General features: G+C 31.7%; 7 protein-coding genes and 3 pseudogenes across 10 annotated transcripts, besides 4 other annotated features; 6 read left to right on the plus strand and 4 right to left on the minus strand.

The window, feature by feature from the left end:
• The first annotated feature begins 707 nt into the window (after window positions 1-707).
• Window positions 708-919: a mobile genetic element.
• Window positions 890-919: a terminal%2Cinverted (terminal inverted repeat of MuDR-3_TvMULE3 transposon ID:TVAGG3_0333420).
• A 1075-nt stretch (window positions 920-1994) lies between these two features.
• On the plus strand, window positions 1995-2972 carry TVAGG3_0333430 (uncharacterized protein; the record flags this gene model as incomplete). The annotated part of the gene is made up of 1 exon (XM_051230543.1): window positions 1995-2972. A coding segment is annotated over one exon (978 nt), but the record flags the coding sequence as incomplete, so codon positions are not given.
• A 174-nt stretch (window positions 2973-3146) lies between these two features.
• TVAGG3_0333440 (DNA/RNA polymerase superfamily) lies at window positions 3147-4865 on the plus strand (the record flags this gene model as incomplete). Its single annotated transcript, XM_051230544.1, has 1 exon — window positions 3147-4865. The coding sequence occupies one exon, from the start codon at window positions 3147-3149 to the stop codon at window positions 4863-4865; it is 1719 nt and encodes a 572-aa protein (XP_051100274.1).
• A 667-nt stretch (window positions 4866-5532) lies between these two features.
• On the plus strand, window positions 5533-6614 carry TVAGG3_0333450 (annotated as a pseudogene). Its single transcript has one exon. A coding segment is annotated over exon 1 (1082 nt).
• Window positions 6615-6977: 363 nt separating this feature from the next.
• Window positions 6978-7218: a terminal%2Cinverted (terminal inverted repeat of Maverick-2 transposon ID:TVAGG3_0333460).
• Window positions 6978-14215: part of a mobile genetic element that runs on past the window's edge.
• Window positions 7219-7653, plus strand: TVAGG3_0333470 (uncharacterized protein; the record flags this gene model as incomplete). The annotated part of the gene is made up of 1 exon (XM_051230545.1): window positions 7219-7653. The coding sequence occupies one exon, from the start codon at window positions 7219-7221 to the stop codon at window positions 7651-7653; it is 435 nt and encodes a 144-aa protein (XP_051100275.1).
• Window positions 8225-8575, minus strand: TVAGG3_0333480 (repellent protein 1 family; the record flags this gene model as incomplete). The annotated part of the gene is made up of 1 exon (XM_051230546.1): window positions 8225-8575. One exon carries the CDS (start codon window positions 8573-8575, stop codon window positions 8225-8227), a length of 351 nt encoding a protein of 116 aa, XP_051100276.1.
• TVAGG3_0333490 lies at window positions 8606-9948 on the minus strand (annotated as a pseudogene). Its single transcript has one exon. A coding segment is annotated over exon 1 (1343 nt).
• TVAGG3_0333500 (uncharacterized protein) lies at window positions 10212-10649 on the minus strand (the record flags this gene model as incomplete). Its single annotated transcript, XM_051230547.1, has 1 exon — window positions 10212-10649. One exon carries the CDS (start codon window positions 10647-10649, stop codon window positions 10212-10214), a length of 438 nt encoding a protein of 145 aa, XP_051100277.1.
• Window positions 10695-10967, plus strand: TVAGG3_0333510 (uncharacterized protein; the record flags this gene model as incomplete). The annotated part of the gene is made up of 1 exon (XM_051230548.1): window positions 10695-10967. The coding sequence occupies one exon, from the start codon at window positions 10695-10697 to the stop codon at window positions 10965-10967; it is 273 nt and encodes a 90-aa protein (XP_051100278.1).
• On the plus strand, window positions 11288-11850 carry TVAGG3_0333520 (annotated as a pseudogene). Its single transcript has one exon. A coding segment is annotated over exon 1 (563 nt).
• Window positions 12817-13786, minus strand: TVAGG3_0333530 (organellar and viral DNA polymerase type B; the record flags this gene model as incomplete). The annotated part of the gene is made up of 1 exon (XM_051230549.1): window positions 12817-13786. A coding segment is annotated over one exon (970 nt), but the record flags the coding sequence as incomplete, so codon positions are not given.

The raw sequence follows: 14215 nt of genomic DNA on the forward strand, positions 1-14215 counted from the left end.
ACAGTATTTTTCTTATCTAATGGTATACGTTCCATCTTACCTATAGGTATCTTTTCTTTTAACTCTTTCAATATTTTGTTTGTGTCTGGTATATGTTTGAGACGGTTCATATAGTTGTCGAAGTCATTGCATATAATCTTTGAGTCTGGGAATACGGTATGGCACATATGGGATATATAGAAACTTCCACCGAACAAATCTACAAATGTTAGACCATTCGGTAGTTTCTTAAGTTCTCTCAATAGAATATCTTTACATCTACTCTTATTTCCAAAGAAGGGTAACGGTGGTTTTGTAAAATTCATTTTATATACAATAAAAATGTTTTTACCCTGAAAAGTGACAGAAAAGTGACAAAACATGAAAACTACTCGGTTAAGGTCTTGTCGGTTTTGTAAAATAACCATCCTATCTCATTCTATAAGGAAGAAAAGGCTTCTCAAAGTATATTTCTTTGAACGCCCGTAACTTTTCTGTAGCGACGATAGACCCTTACTTGTCCGGACATAGTTCTACTATTTTGAGTCCTCTACTAAAAAGTCAACAGCAACGACTTTCAAAAATTTTACGGGCTAGAAGGCACGAAGTGCCTGGGAAGCCCCCAGACCCCCAAAAAACCTCATTTTATATAAACTGCATGTTATACTAAACATCTTCAAGGGGCTAGAGGGGCGCAGCCCTGGAAGCCCCAATACCTTTTTTTTTTTAACTATTATTTAATAAAGTTTAATTGCCAAGGTTCATCTAATTTTTTGATTTTTAATGTTTTATGAATTTTATTTATCATGTATATATCTAATGAAGATTATATATGTAGAAGATAAGTACCTTAATATGTACGTAAAAATTAATGAAATTTATTTTGAATGTAGAACCGAGCAATTTTCCCTGTCACTTTTAGCTAAAATTTGGGTTTGCCGATTTACTATTTCCAAAAAAATGCTCAAATTTGAATAGTTTTTAGAAAATTTGGAATTACACTCCTTAAATTATATATAATTAAATGTTTAAATTTTATTTATTTTTCCCTTTTAATTTTATAACGTGCTCTATCAAAACTAACCTCTCAATTGAAGGCCACAAAATCTAAGTAGTGAGGGTACACAAATTTTGTATGGAGTACGGTTCAATTTTTGAGAGCCTCACTACTTAGATTTTGTGACTACCTTATAAATTTTTGTACACTCAGAGTAAACTACCATTATAACGATAATCTTCATATTTGTTCACATATTAAAGAAAATGGCAACCAAATTTAAATGAAATAAACTCCATTTCCTTCTTAAAGTCTCTTATTCAAATTTTTGATAGAGATTTACTCAACATTGAGGTAGAAAAACTATAGAGAGACTTTACATAGGAAAGTTGGTTTATTCAATCATTTATTAATATCTTGAAAAATTGCAAACTATTCATTATTTTAGTTCATTGTTCTGATTTCAATGATAATTGAAGAGTAATTATAGTGGTATATGCGGACGGGTTTAGTGACTTTTTTTGTTACATCTATATATAGACGATGCATTAAAATATATTTATTTATAAATCATTTAAAAAATTAACATTAATTTTAAAATAATTTATTTTTTTATCTTTTATAAAAGAAGCTATATATAGATGATGTCAGATATTCCGCGATTAATTAAACATTGTTTAAATCCTGAATGGGTTAAACTTCAATTTAAAAATGAAGATTGTGAATTATTAAATGAATATGAAAGCCAAAATAAGCTAATGAGGTATAAATATAATGATAAAGAATATTTAATTTCATGGAATCAATGGAGTCATAATCAAAGACCTCATAAACGAGAAGAAGAAATTGAAAATAATGAAATGGAAATCATTGATGACATTAAAGAGGATGGAATTCATATAAAAATAAGAAGTCTGTTTGACCTTACGAATGATTTATATATAAAAATAAAATAAACTTCTTACGAAAAATTAAAACTTAGTTATGTTTATTATTTTATTTTTTTATTTTGTATGAAATGAGCGTCAAAACTAACAACGTTAAAAAATTAGGATTCACAAACGAGGAAATAAAGGATATATTAGAGGAGGTAGGTTATGAAGTTAATAAATATTATTTAAGAAATTGTCAAAAATTTGCCGAGTTATTAAATGATTTAGATTATGATGGAAAAATGAATAAATATGATGTTATAAATTTCTTATATCCCACATCTAAAGAAGAAAAACCAAAAGAACCTGATGTTTTCCCTGAATATTATGAAGAACGGATTAAAGATGATGAATACAATGAAATTGAAAGACTGAAAAAAATAAGAGATGAAATAGATGAAAAAATTAAGGAATTAAGAGAAGTTGAAAAATATAATGAAAATGAAGTAGAGGGTTTAATGAATATCCCAGCTTCAGAATCAGAAGTACAGAAATCTCATGAAGAAAGATATAAAAATTATGTCTCAGAATCAACACAAAATTTATTAGATGGTGAAATAGACGAAACACTTTCAGAAGAAGGTACTAAATTTATTCGTAAACATAAGTTACAATTTATTGATAATGAAGAATACCCCTGTATCCTACTTTCACCACCTTTAGATTCCGAAAAATTCAAAAAAGCTCTTAAAAACGTGACATATGCAACTAATACGATTAAGAAAGAAGATCATGATATTTACACAAATTATTATTTAAATAAATGCACAGGTGTTGATAAAGTTTTTGATTTATTAGATAAAATATCAAAAGAAACCATTGGAACCTATAAAATTTTGTGTGATTGTGGTTTCATTATTGAAGATACCAATAATGTTTCATATGAAAGAACAGCACCGAAGGAAGACGAAGTTGAAAGGTCTATACCATTCGTTATTAAGAACATAAAAGATATGAAAACTTATAAACATTATATTTATTCATTTATTTCAGAAAAAATGGAAACAACCCATAAAACATCTTCTCATCATTTTATAGCTATTCATACATTCCTTTTCAAAGTTGTGAAATTAAATAAGACAGGAATTAGATTTAATGTATCAGGGTACGCATTCTTGAGTAAATTAAAATGTATTCGTCACGTCGCAGATGATAAAATTTATGTGTTCTTAATTCATTTTATGGGCTTTAAAAAATAAACTTTATTTTTATTTATTTTTTAATTTTTTCTTACATAAATGAACAAAAACGGAACAGCTAAAATGAATGATAATCAAATTAGAGCAGAAGGTAGAAGGTTATTTAAACGCTTCTATAACATTCCTGATGGTGTTAATCCTAAAACTCGTAGAAGCTATTTAAATGAAGCAATAGATGCATATGAAGGGTTTGACATTTCATCAGAAAGTGAGAGATTAGCGAGAATGTTAAATGTTAATATTGATTTCTATTATTGTGATCCTCAACCAGAAGACGTGGACATAAATAAGGTAGACTTTCCATTAGTGGAATCAATAATGATAGATCCAGAATTTGAAACAGTAAATATTTTATTAACACAGAGTCCATGTGGAAAACTTCACGCTGACAGAATAACAGACGTTGAAGCACTCACCGGCTATAAAGTTTGTCCATATTGTAAAGAAGAAGTTTATTCTATCCGTGATGATCCAGAAAGGAAAAAACAAAGAAGATTTTTAAAGCATTGTGAGAAATGTAAAGAAAATAATGGAAGATTAATTCAAGACGTTCAATTGCAAAAGACCCAGCAACCATATGCACCACATATTACGAAACAGAAGATATATCAGTGGTTATTAGCTCATAATTTGCAGGAATATTATCAACCGACAAGATATTATATTACTTTTGACTTTGAAACATTAGAGACTAAAGAAGAATTACAACTTTCTGAGTGTGCAACTTTGAACGCTTACTTAAAACCATTCATGGTATCATCAACGGTTAAATTAAATGATAAAACGTATACGAGGAATTTTTGCTTAACTTCGAGTGATTCTTTTATTTCTGATTGGATTGAGTTTTTATTTTCAACCTGTTCATTAGTTGTTGAATCAAATATGAGTCAATACAATGAATTATTGAAGTCGCAAACGGCGGGGACTTTGTCCCATACATTAAATGAAAAACAGAAGGAAGCATTTAAAGAACTTCTAGATGAGGAATTCAATAAAGTGAATATCATAGGTTTTAATTCGGGAAAGTTTGATTTAAATTTAATTCTTCGTGATTTAAATACTGCAAAATGGAAAATAAAATCAATGCTGGGTTCATCTTCACAATTTAAGCAAATCATTGTAAAGAAAACAAACGTTCCATATGAATTGAGATTTATTGACATCAGAAATTATATAGCGGGTGGGACATTAGACCAATTCAATCAAGATTTCGGAAACAATAAATCACGTGTTAAATCCTTTTTCCCTTATCAATTCATCACGTGGGAAAATTACGAAGAAGAATTATATAAAGAGGAACCATTCACTCAAGATTCATTTTATTCAGCATTAACCCAAGAAACTATATCAGATAGTGATTATCAAATATATCTCAATGATGCTAAAAATTTTAAGAATAGATTAGAATATTTTATTCATTATTGCAATAAAGATGTTGAAATTATGATTGACCCAATCGATAAAATTATTGAAGAAACATTTGTTTATAAAATTGATATGCTTCATAATCTTTCTTTATCATCGAATGCTTCAATGATTCGTTACGCTTTAGCATATAAAGACTTTAATCCTAATGAAAAATATCCTGAGGAAGAGATAGAATCAAGTTTTGAATTAACGAAAAAGTATTGGAAATATAAAATTGAATTATATAAGAAACAAGATGAAAAAGCAGAAAGAGATACTAAAAATAATGTTTCAATGGATGATTTTCAATACTATCACGATTTAATCCTTTCATCTAAATGCAAAATGTGAGGTAAAGCGTTTACATATGCAAATAAACCAACATTGGATAGAATCGATAATGAAAAACCACATACCAAAGAAAATTGTCAGTTAATGTGTTGTTATTGCAATGTCGTAAAATCAAATAAAGATGAAGATGTTCAACGTTTAAGAATCAATTTAAGAAATTATGCATTAAAAAATAATTTACCAATGACTTTAGATTCAGTTGAAGCTTATCACATTCTCCGTAATGGAATTACTGGTGGTTTATCAAATGTTCAACATCGTGTTAATCTTAAAGGAATCACGCACATTAATAAACTTTCATATAGTCCAGAAACTAAAACTGTATCAAATGAGGACACCACCAACATTATGACTCATTTCGTTGGTGTTGATTTTAATTCATTATATCCTTCATCATTTTCATCTAATCCTCATGATTTCATTCAATATACTGACCATAAAATGTATATGCCGGGAAGATTGAATAGTGTTATCATTTGTGATACAGCAACAAAGAAAGCAAAAGCACTGGGAATAATTAAGAAGAAAAATACTTTATTCGTGGCTGAAGTAAAGGGTCACATTAATGAAAAATACATTAATGATTACATAAACTTTTTACCGATAATAAGAAACTTAGATATTATCACAGATGAAAAAAACAATTGGCAGTTTTATGTATAATTACATGAAATCAAACAATCTACCAGTTGACCAGAAACAGAGGAAATTAACTCAGTTAGCATCAACACACAACCAATATCAACCATTTTCTTCTTATTATCTATGGTATCTAATCGACAGGTTTAATTTTATCATTGATGATATTCAATCAATTTTAACATTTACGAAAAACACTTGTTTTAATGAATTTGCGAACGAATTTATGAACGAAAGACAAAAGGCTGAATTAGAAGGAAATAAAGGAAAAAGTTTATTTTGCAAGATTTCACTTAATGGATCATATGGTTACGATGCAATGAATACGCAAAATTACGCAAAGACTAAAATAATGAATGCACAGAAGGCACGCGTTGCATGTATGTCAAATAAGTTTAAAACATAAGAGAAATAGGTGAGGATACATATCAAGTGATGCTTAAAGATAGATTTTATAGATGTGATACATGTTTACAAGAGGCATTCTTCACTTTAGATAACGCAAAATACTGGTATTTAGTTTTCATTTATGATTTTATGTATAAATGCATGGATGTTAATCGTTTTCATTTCATTGAAGGTGATACTGATTCATCTTATTGGGCAATCGCTGGCGACCCAAATCTTCCTAACACTCAAGCATTTCAAGCAATTGTTACCGATAAACAATTTTATGATAAAAACATTTTCAAATTCGCACCATTTGATTTCTTCTGTTTTGATGAGAAATTTAAACCTAAATTAAAGAATAAAGCTAAAGAAAAAGCACATGAGAAGAAGTTATTGGGTTTAGCAATTGAGAAACAAGGTGATAACATGGTTGCTTTATGCCCTAAGTGTTATACATCATTCAACGGTTCAATTGATGGAAGTGATTTTAAAAAGATTGCACAAAAAATGAAAGGTGTTAGTTTAAGACAAAATAAGCAATTAACACCTAAAAATTATTTGGATATAATAAATGATAAAGTTATTTTCGATGGTCAGAATATTAATTTACAACTTAAAAACGGGTCAATGACTCGCTTAACAATCGGTAAGACTGCATTAACAGGAGCACACACTAAGGCTGTATGTTGTGAAAATGGATGTTGTATGCCATTTATTTAATATAATTTAAAATTTTATTTTTAATAAAATGCCACAGAAGAGACAAAAGGAACCGTTAATGATGCGATTCAATATGTAAATAATGGTTTTGATACTATGATTCAAAGAGGTGGGCACCCTTAAAACATTTATTTTATTTTTATATAAATGGATAACGCAGATTTAGAAAATTTAATTGATGATTTAGTACTTAATCAAAATTTTCTTAATTATTATGAATTAAAATCATATCTCCAAAAACATAATAAAAATATAACAGGTGATGATATGGATTATTATTATCCATATTATAAAAATGAAATTTTGAAATATCATGATAAAATAATTTCTAAAATTAAAGACAAAATTAAAAATAATGAATATAGTTAGTATGACTATCTTGGGTACTGTGGCACTGCGTTCCACCTTACCCAACTTACCGGTTTTGACACTTTACAAAACCGGTAACGTATATTTTACAACACAAACACCAACTTAACCTTAAATATTTACAAAACCATCTGATACATAAACGACTTCACTAACGACTTCACTAACGACTTCACTACCGTCCTCACTAAATAAAAATAACCTTATTTTAAATTTTTTATTTCATTACAAAGACATGTCCGACTACATTTACTATGACTCTTTCCCAGAACGTTTCCGTGAACTATTCAAAACTCAAGTAAAACTGAGAAACATGCATTTTAACAAAGACAGACCCATTGACGATGAAAGAAACCCTGAATATATTACAATCCCATATGACGCAAAGTTCATTGCATACATTCCTTATGGTCGCAGAGGAACGAAAACTATTTCAACAATGACGAAAAATTATTTCTGGAGCGATGAAGAAAATTGCCTTATCTACATAAATGCATACTTAAATAAAGCTACATATTGTACAAAAGAAGGTTGGACTGGATTTGAGCTCTACATATACGACGACGATGGAAACAGACGTTGTGTATACCCATACGATAATATGTACCATTGTTTTCATCAAGCATTAAACGAATACATAGTCAGTAAGGGTCTCATTCCTGCTGAGTAGAAATGTTATATTTTTGTTCTGTCATTTATATAAAAATAAACGTTCTCGCTAAATAATAAAATAAACTTAAAAATAAACGTTGTCAGAGGTGAAAAAATAAATTTAGGTGAAGTGGTGAAATCTCACCTCTTTTTTCACCTCTTTTTTCACCCGTTGAATTCATTACTTTATAACTCTCTTCCTTTCTCCAACTCTTCTAACTTCTTCTTAAGTTCAGCAATGTTGTCCTCATGAAGTTTAATCTTTCTCAAAATTCCTTCTTTATCTAATGGTTGCTTTATCTTTCTAAACTGAACTCTACCATCCTTCATAGTATGAACGTAAAAACCTTCTGGAACCGCTCCTGATTTAATGTATTCTACCAAAAATTTTTGTTTCATTGCTTCAGTGACTTTAGTCGTCATTTTACTCTAAATAAAATGTTCAAGATAAATAAAACTAACATTATTTTTTCAGTAAGGAAACGCAGGAGTTTTACGATTTATTTGAGGAGTAGGTTCTGGTTTAAATGTTGGAGTCGGTTTTGGAGTTGACTTTTGAACAGGAGTTTGTACTTTCATAGGTTCAGGAGTCATTGAAGGTGTTGTTTGTGAAGGCGTTGGTTTGACGTTGGTTTTGGCGATGGTGTCGGAGTTTGTTCAAATTCAGCTACTTCAGTATTATTTATAACATTTGCTTTGTTTCTTTTCAACATCATTACTGCTCCTGCTGTAGCTAGCAAACCTAGTGGGAGACCATATCTTATATAAGGACTTGACCAAATGCTATTTTTGACAGGAGCTGGTGGAACACCTAACCTTGGTGAGACTGCTCTTTGCCATTGTGCAGCTCGTAAGAAATATTCAATAGGTGCTCCATAATCGTTTGGTAAAGTTTGTTTCACAGATGGTGAAGGTTCACGAGAGCTTGATGAAGAACTCATTTATAAGCTTTAAAAATAAACGTTCATCCTTTATTCCTCACTGTCGTCCGCTGCTAAGTTATAGTCGTCAAGTCTTATTATTGGTATGCCTGACTGTCTTACTTGTATTGCAAAGCAACAATCCCTCATAAATCCAATAAGTGGCTTTGGTACATTTTCTGTTGCTAGTTCAATAGGTCCTTTAACAGACAATTTGTATGTTATTGGAGCAGTAGATGTTTGACCTTGCTGGAAGCAAAAGTCCACTTCTGTTGGAAAACCACATAAGAAATGTGTGTTGTCATAGCTATCCCATTTATGTTCCACACTACCATCATCCACCAATGACCTCATAACATCTTCATTAAATCCAATCATATCATTGTTTGTATTGCAAGCGTTCGCAACCATTTCATAAAATACAGGTCCATATGATTTTTCAGGTTCTGCAGGCATATTTCCATAAGCTCCCATGGAAAGCTGAAGATATTTAAACTTAGGGTTCTCAAAAATTAACATAATAGTTGTCTTTCTTTCTAAATAGTGCCCAAATACTTTTAACATTAATAGGCGTATAAGCTGCTGTAAATGTTGCACTTGAACTATCTGTATTCTTTGAGAATGAACCATCCATAGGAATCCAATCCATAACTTTAACAGGAAAACATAAAGCCTCGTTTGTATAATGTTCTACAAGTTCTGTATAAATGTTTAGGGTCTAAAGAGAATGACTTTGGATGAATAAAACATTCATTAAAATCCATCTTTGTTCGAAATAGTTGCTGGGTTACAGTTGTAATAGTAACTGTTCCACTAGCTTCAGTTGCACTCGTTATCATAGTGAATGGTTCATTCCATGGAACAAATTTATTTGTCGGTGGATTTGAACCTGAAGCAAATGCAACTTTAAGAGTTGGATTGAAAGCAATGATATCATTTACAGATATAGATGTGCATTGTAAGGGTCGCTACTGAACTTTACTTTAAGCTGAATGTTTCCTGCAAAAGCTGGAATAAATCGAATAGGTTCTAATGGAAGGAATCTTCTAACAGGAATTCTTAAACGAAGCTTAAAATCAAATGATTTTCCTGCTGTAATTGGACCACTAACAATTTGTCCTGTTCTGCATGTTCCCGAATGACTCCATACATCTTCATGTCGAGTCTTTGAGAAAACATCTACTTTCTTTATTTGTTCGGTAGTTTTGTGAGTTTGAAGTTATATATGCTTCTTCTCTTGCGTTGTCTTGAGAATATACGATACGACCATTTGCAAGGATTTGATATCCAGCAACTGCATAGAAAGCGTCATCGAAACCAATCCAAAATCCTGGTGGGTTTGTTTTATTGGAACCTGAACCAATTTCTTTATCTACAATAAATTGACCTTCCATTTTATACGTAATGAAATGTATTGTAAAGGTCCAACATATTTTCACCAGGAGGTGAGAGATTGAATGTTACCCATGTGTTATCTTTAGCAGTTCCAGGTTGTGATGGAATCTTTGCGTCAGAATATTTTCTATTAGTGTCACCAATTTGAACTGCATTGTCTATGATATCGAAATATGAGCGAATCTGATGAATATGCTCTGCTGGATGTAAATTCGTTTAACTGTTCGTTCTGCATGTATTTACTTCAGATAAAAATATCTATTTACTTCATTATTCTCACTCTTCTTCTTGGTATTCGTGGTGGAAGTTGTTTCTTGACATTTTCAATGAACTGTACATTCTCTTTTGTCTCGACTTCTTTCACTGGTGGGTCAGGGTTCTTTGACTCGGTTTGCTTTTCAATGAAATTCACGAACTTTGCAATAAGCTCTTGGTTCGTTATTGAAAGTACATCTGGCTTCTTTTCTTCTTGTTCTTTTGGTGGCTCAGTTTGAACAGAAGGTTTTATATGGGCTTCGTGGACTTCACCCTCGGTGCCATGCACCTTAATGTTGTCGCTTTCTGCATTCGCTAATGGAACCTTTCTTTTTCTTACGTATATTTTACCATCTTTACTCTGACTTACGTAATAGAAAGGATGTTGTATTCCTCTTGCGTCATTTAATATAATAGACTCTCGCTCTGATTTTGACAAGCTCATTTTACATCGGTTAAAGTTTTAATTTTGTTTTTTATCTGCAGTCAAATGACTCAGACAAACCCCACGGACAAGACCCAAGAGGTCATAAATGTTGAAGCATTGAAGAAAGAAATTCGCGAGCAAATTTTATCCGAACTGAAGGAACAAAAACAAGAACAAAAGCCAGAGAGACCAAAGAGAAAACTTAGTGAAAAACAACTAGCTGCATTAGCTGCTGGAAGACAGAAGAACCCACGTTTGCTGGCGAAAAAAGCTAGAGAAGAAGCAAAAGCAAAGGAAGAACAAAAAGCAAAGGAAGCTGAAGCAAAGAAAGAGTAAATGGTTTATTTTTATCCAAACTAAATGTATAGACAAATACCTTTATCTGTTGCGTTCAGTAGTGAAAACCCTGACGTCAAAATAAAGGGGAACAGAGTAACGTTTAAGTTTCCAACAGACTGGATTGTGAACATAAATGAAGAGAAGTACATTGGCATAACATCTATGTATATAATACACGTGCTTTCAGAAAGGTTGACTTTATACTTCAAGTCGAGATAGAAAATGACGAACAGTCTTTAAGCGCCCAAAACATTCACATATACAAATACTTTAAAGACGATACAACATTGTTGCAATGTATGATTTCATTTAATGAGATGTTCGAGAAAAAGTTCAATATTGAAGTACAAACTTTACAGCCTTTACGTGAGTTTCTTGCACAACTGAAAGAAGAAGGTAGTCAGCCACAACTTATAGACTTTCATTATGAATTTAATGAAAATGAAGATGGAACTCATGACTGTCAGTTTGTTATATATTCACCATTCAATGAAGTCGCTAAAAAGAAAGAAAATCCATTACGTATAAGGTTTCAAATCTCTGAACCAATGAAGACTTCAAGAATGTTTTCAATTATGATGCAATGCTTCCGAGGAAAAATGAATTTTCAAAGATTGTAACACCTGGCATTTGGGATAGAAAGCAAGCTATATTATATTCAAACTTAAGTAAGGGAGTTGAAAATGAGTTCATTGGTCATACAAGAACTTCACCACTTCCTAACCCTAAATACTATAAATTAACTGGCTTCAATCGTGAGTTTTGGATAGACATGTTCTCCACTCATGACCATAACTGCCCAGTGTTCTTACCTCCAGACCATAAGGACTGTCTCTACATTGAAGCACAACTCTTAAACTCTACCATCGCAGTATTGTAAATGACCACATGGGCTTATTTTTATCACGAATGACCTCATTTCTGACAAAAATAAATGACCTCATTCATGACCTCATTCATGACCTCATTGCTGACAAAAATAAATGACCTCAGAACTTCAACTTACGAATAAAGCTTGTTTTAGTCGTTATTGAGAAGTTAAACTTCTCTTCAAATGCAGGTGTAGCAGACTTACACAAGTCGAATGCAATCTCTTGACCATCATGAAGTGCTTTGTAAAGTTTCATTAAACTGAACTCAGAGTCTTTGTCATATGTTCCAACAGGTATGTGAATGTTCTTATCTTCATTGTAATAGCATTGTATAGCTTCAGGAAACATTTCATTTGCTGTTAAAGCAAGAACGTCTTGTTTGACACCTTTGCAACGTGCATGGAATGCAACTTCATTTAAATCGTTAGTGAGTAAGTCTATGTAGGTCTTCTTTCCACAGAAAATACTTTTATAAGCTAAACTTTGTTTTCCAGGTGTTATTTCTGCAAAGTCGCTATGAAACTGACCAAGGTTTTTACCAATGAGAACTCTTCCATAACGTTTCTCAAACTCTTCAGCTAAACGAGGGATATCTTCATTGTAGAGATGCATACTGTCGGTGTCGCTATAAAAGATGTCCATTCCTAAGTCCTCTGCAGTACAGAATACTTCATTCATAATACGTTTTGACATAGACAGAATATTAACACCAAGTGGACAGAAGTTAAAGTGTCTGCAAATGCTTTTCGTTAGCTTGAAAATAGTTTTATCTGAACCATCCAAACCTTCGAACTTCACTATATGGTTGTAATTTCTTATAGCATATCTTATAGCATCTTTGTCATCTACTATGGTTATTTTTGACTCAATAGGAGATAGAATAGTTTTGCCATAAATGCTGTTCAGAATGAGTTTTATAATTTCTTGTAAGGGGTTTTCTTCTTTCTTATACTTTAACCTTAACTCAAACAACTTCTTTACTTCATCTCTTATTCTCATATCTCTGTTTCCATCGTAATAGTATCCTTGCAACACATCACATTTGACACCTTGATATTTTATGAGGTCTTGTAATGTTATATGGTCAACATACATGAGACAGCAAGTGTTTGAACTTCTTGGAACGTTAAGTTCTGGATTTAGTTCAGGGTCGCAAACTATTAAATGAAAGTGTCTATGTATTCCAATCTCTGTTATCTTAATGAGAACAAAGAAGCCAGACATAAACTTTTCACCAATGGGTTCCTTTTGGTCATCATCGAATAAATGTCTCATGAGATACTCTGTGCTTAGCATCTCATCCTTCAATACTTTTGGAATACCTTCTAAAGTATAAAGTCTTGCTATAGCTGATGGATATAATGAAACAGCGTCGAAATCAGCAATGAGTTTCTTTTCGCTCTTTTGTTTCATGTTATCTGACAGCATACATCTTCCACCTTGAATGCATCTCGAAATAAATTCTCTTGGTTTATTTGAGAGGTCATAAAGATTTCCATTCGGGAAGTATACTCTGTTCTCAAACAATTTGTTAGCAATTGAACAAATACTAACGTAGTCATAAACGTTTAAATCAAACTCTTTCAATAAGTCATTGCGGAACTTTACAAAACCTTCTCTTAAAATTCTTACATCTTGTTTGCAGTAAAACGTGCTATATTTTTCTAAGTCGAAGTGGTTCTCATCTATTCTGCAACCTTTGATGGAATCTATGTTTTTCATAAATGTATCTGCATCCCGGATAAACTTACATGCTTCAGAAATGACACCAGTTCTGTTGTCATTTGCTAACAAAACACTGCTGTAGTAGTTATATGGAAATACTTCTTTCGGTCCTGTTTGTAAGTTAAACATAGCAGGAAATAGTTTAAGCTTCTTATTTATAACACTGTAAGAGTCTTTTATAATAATTGCCCGTCCTTTATATAAACCAGTTATTTGCATTGTTCGTGAACCTTTAATGATGGGAGTTCCTTTCACTTCTGTCATGTGTCTTAAGATGAAGTTTATGTCATAACTGAGGTTGTGAAAATATATTAAACTCTTGTCAGGGAGTCTTTCCAAAAATTCTGTTGCACAGTTTTGACCCCAAATGCTTTCACTCACTGAACCATCTTCACTGTCATAACAGATGTTAAAAGCTTTATGAAAGCCATCCGTACTACACTCAAAGTCAGCAAAGAAAACGTGCTCAGGAATGAATTTACATTTAGCTTTATTTACTTCTTTTGACTCTGCTTTCTTCTTCAGTTGTACACAATACTTTGGAGCATATGTCAAATCTTTAAATGGTGCAAGGTTCTGTTTATATAAGTCAGTAGTATATGTGAAAAGTTCTCCATAAGAAATAGGTTCGAAATATTTGCACTCCCA

Source organism: Trichomonas vaginalis, chromosome V (genome assembly GCF_026262505.1).
Source record: "Trichomonas vaginalis G3 chromosome V, whole genome shotgun sequence".
Taxonomy (NCBI): Eukaryota; Parabasalia; order Trichomonadida; family Trichomonadidae; genus Trichomonas; species Trichomonas vaginalis.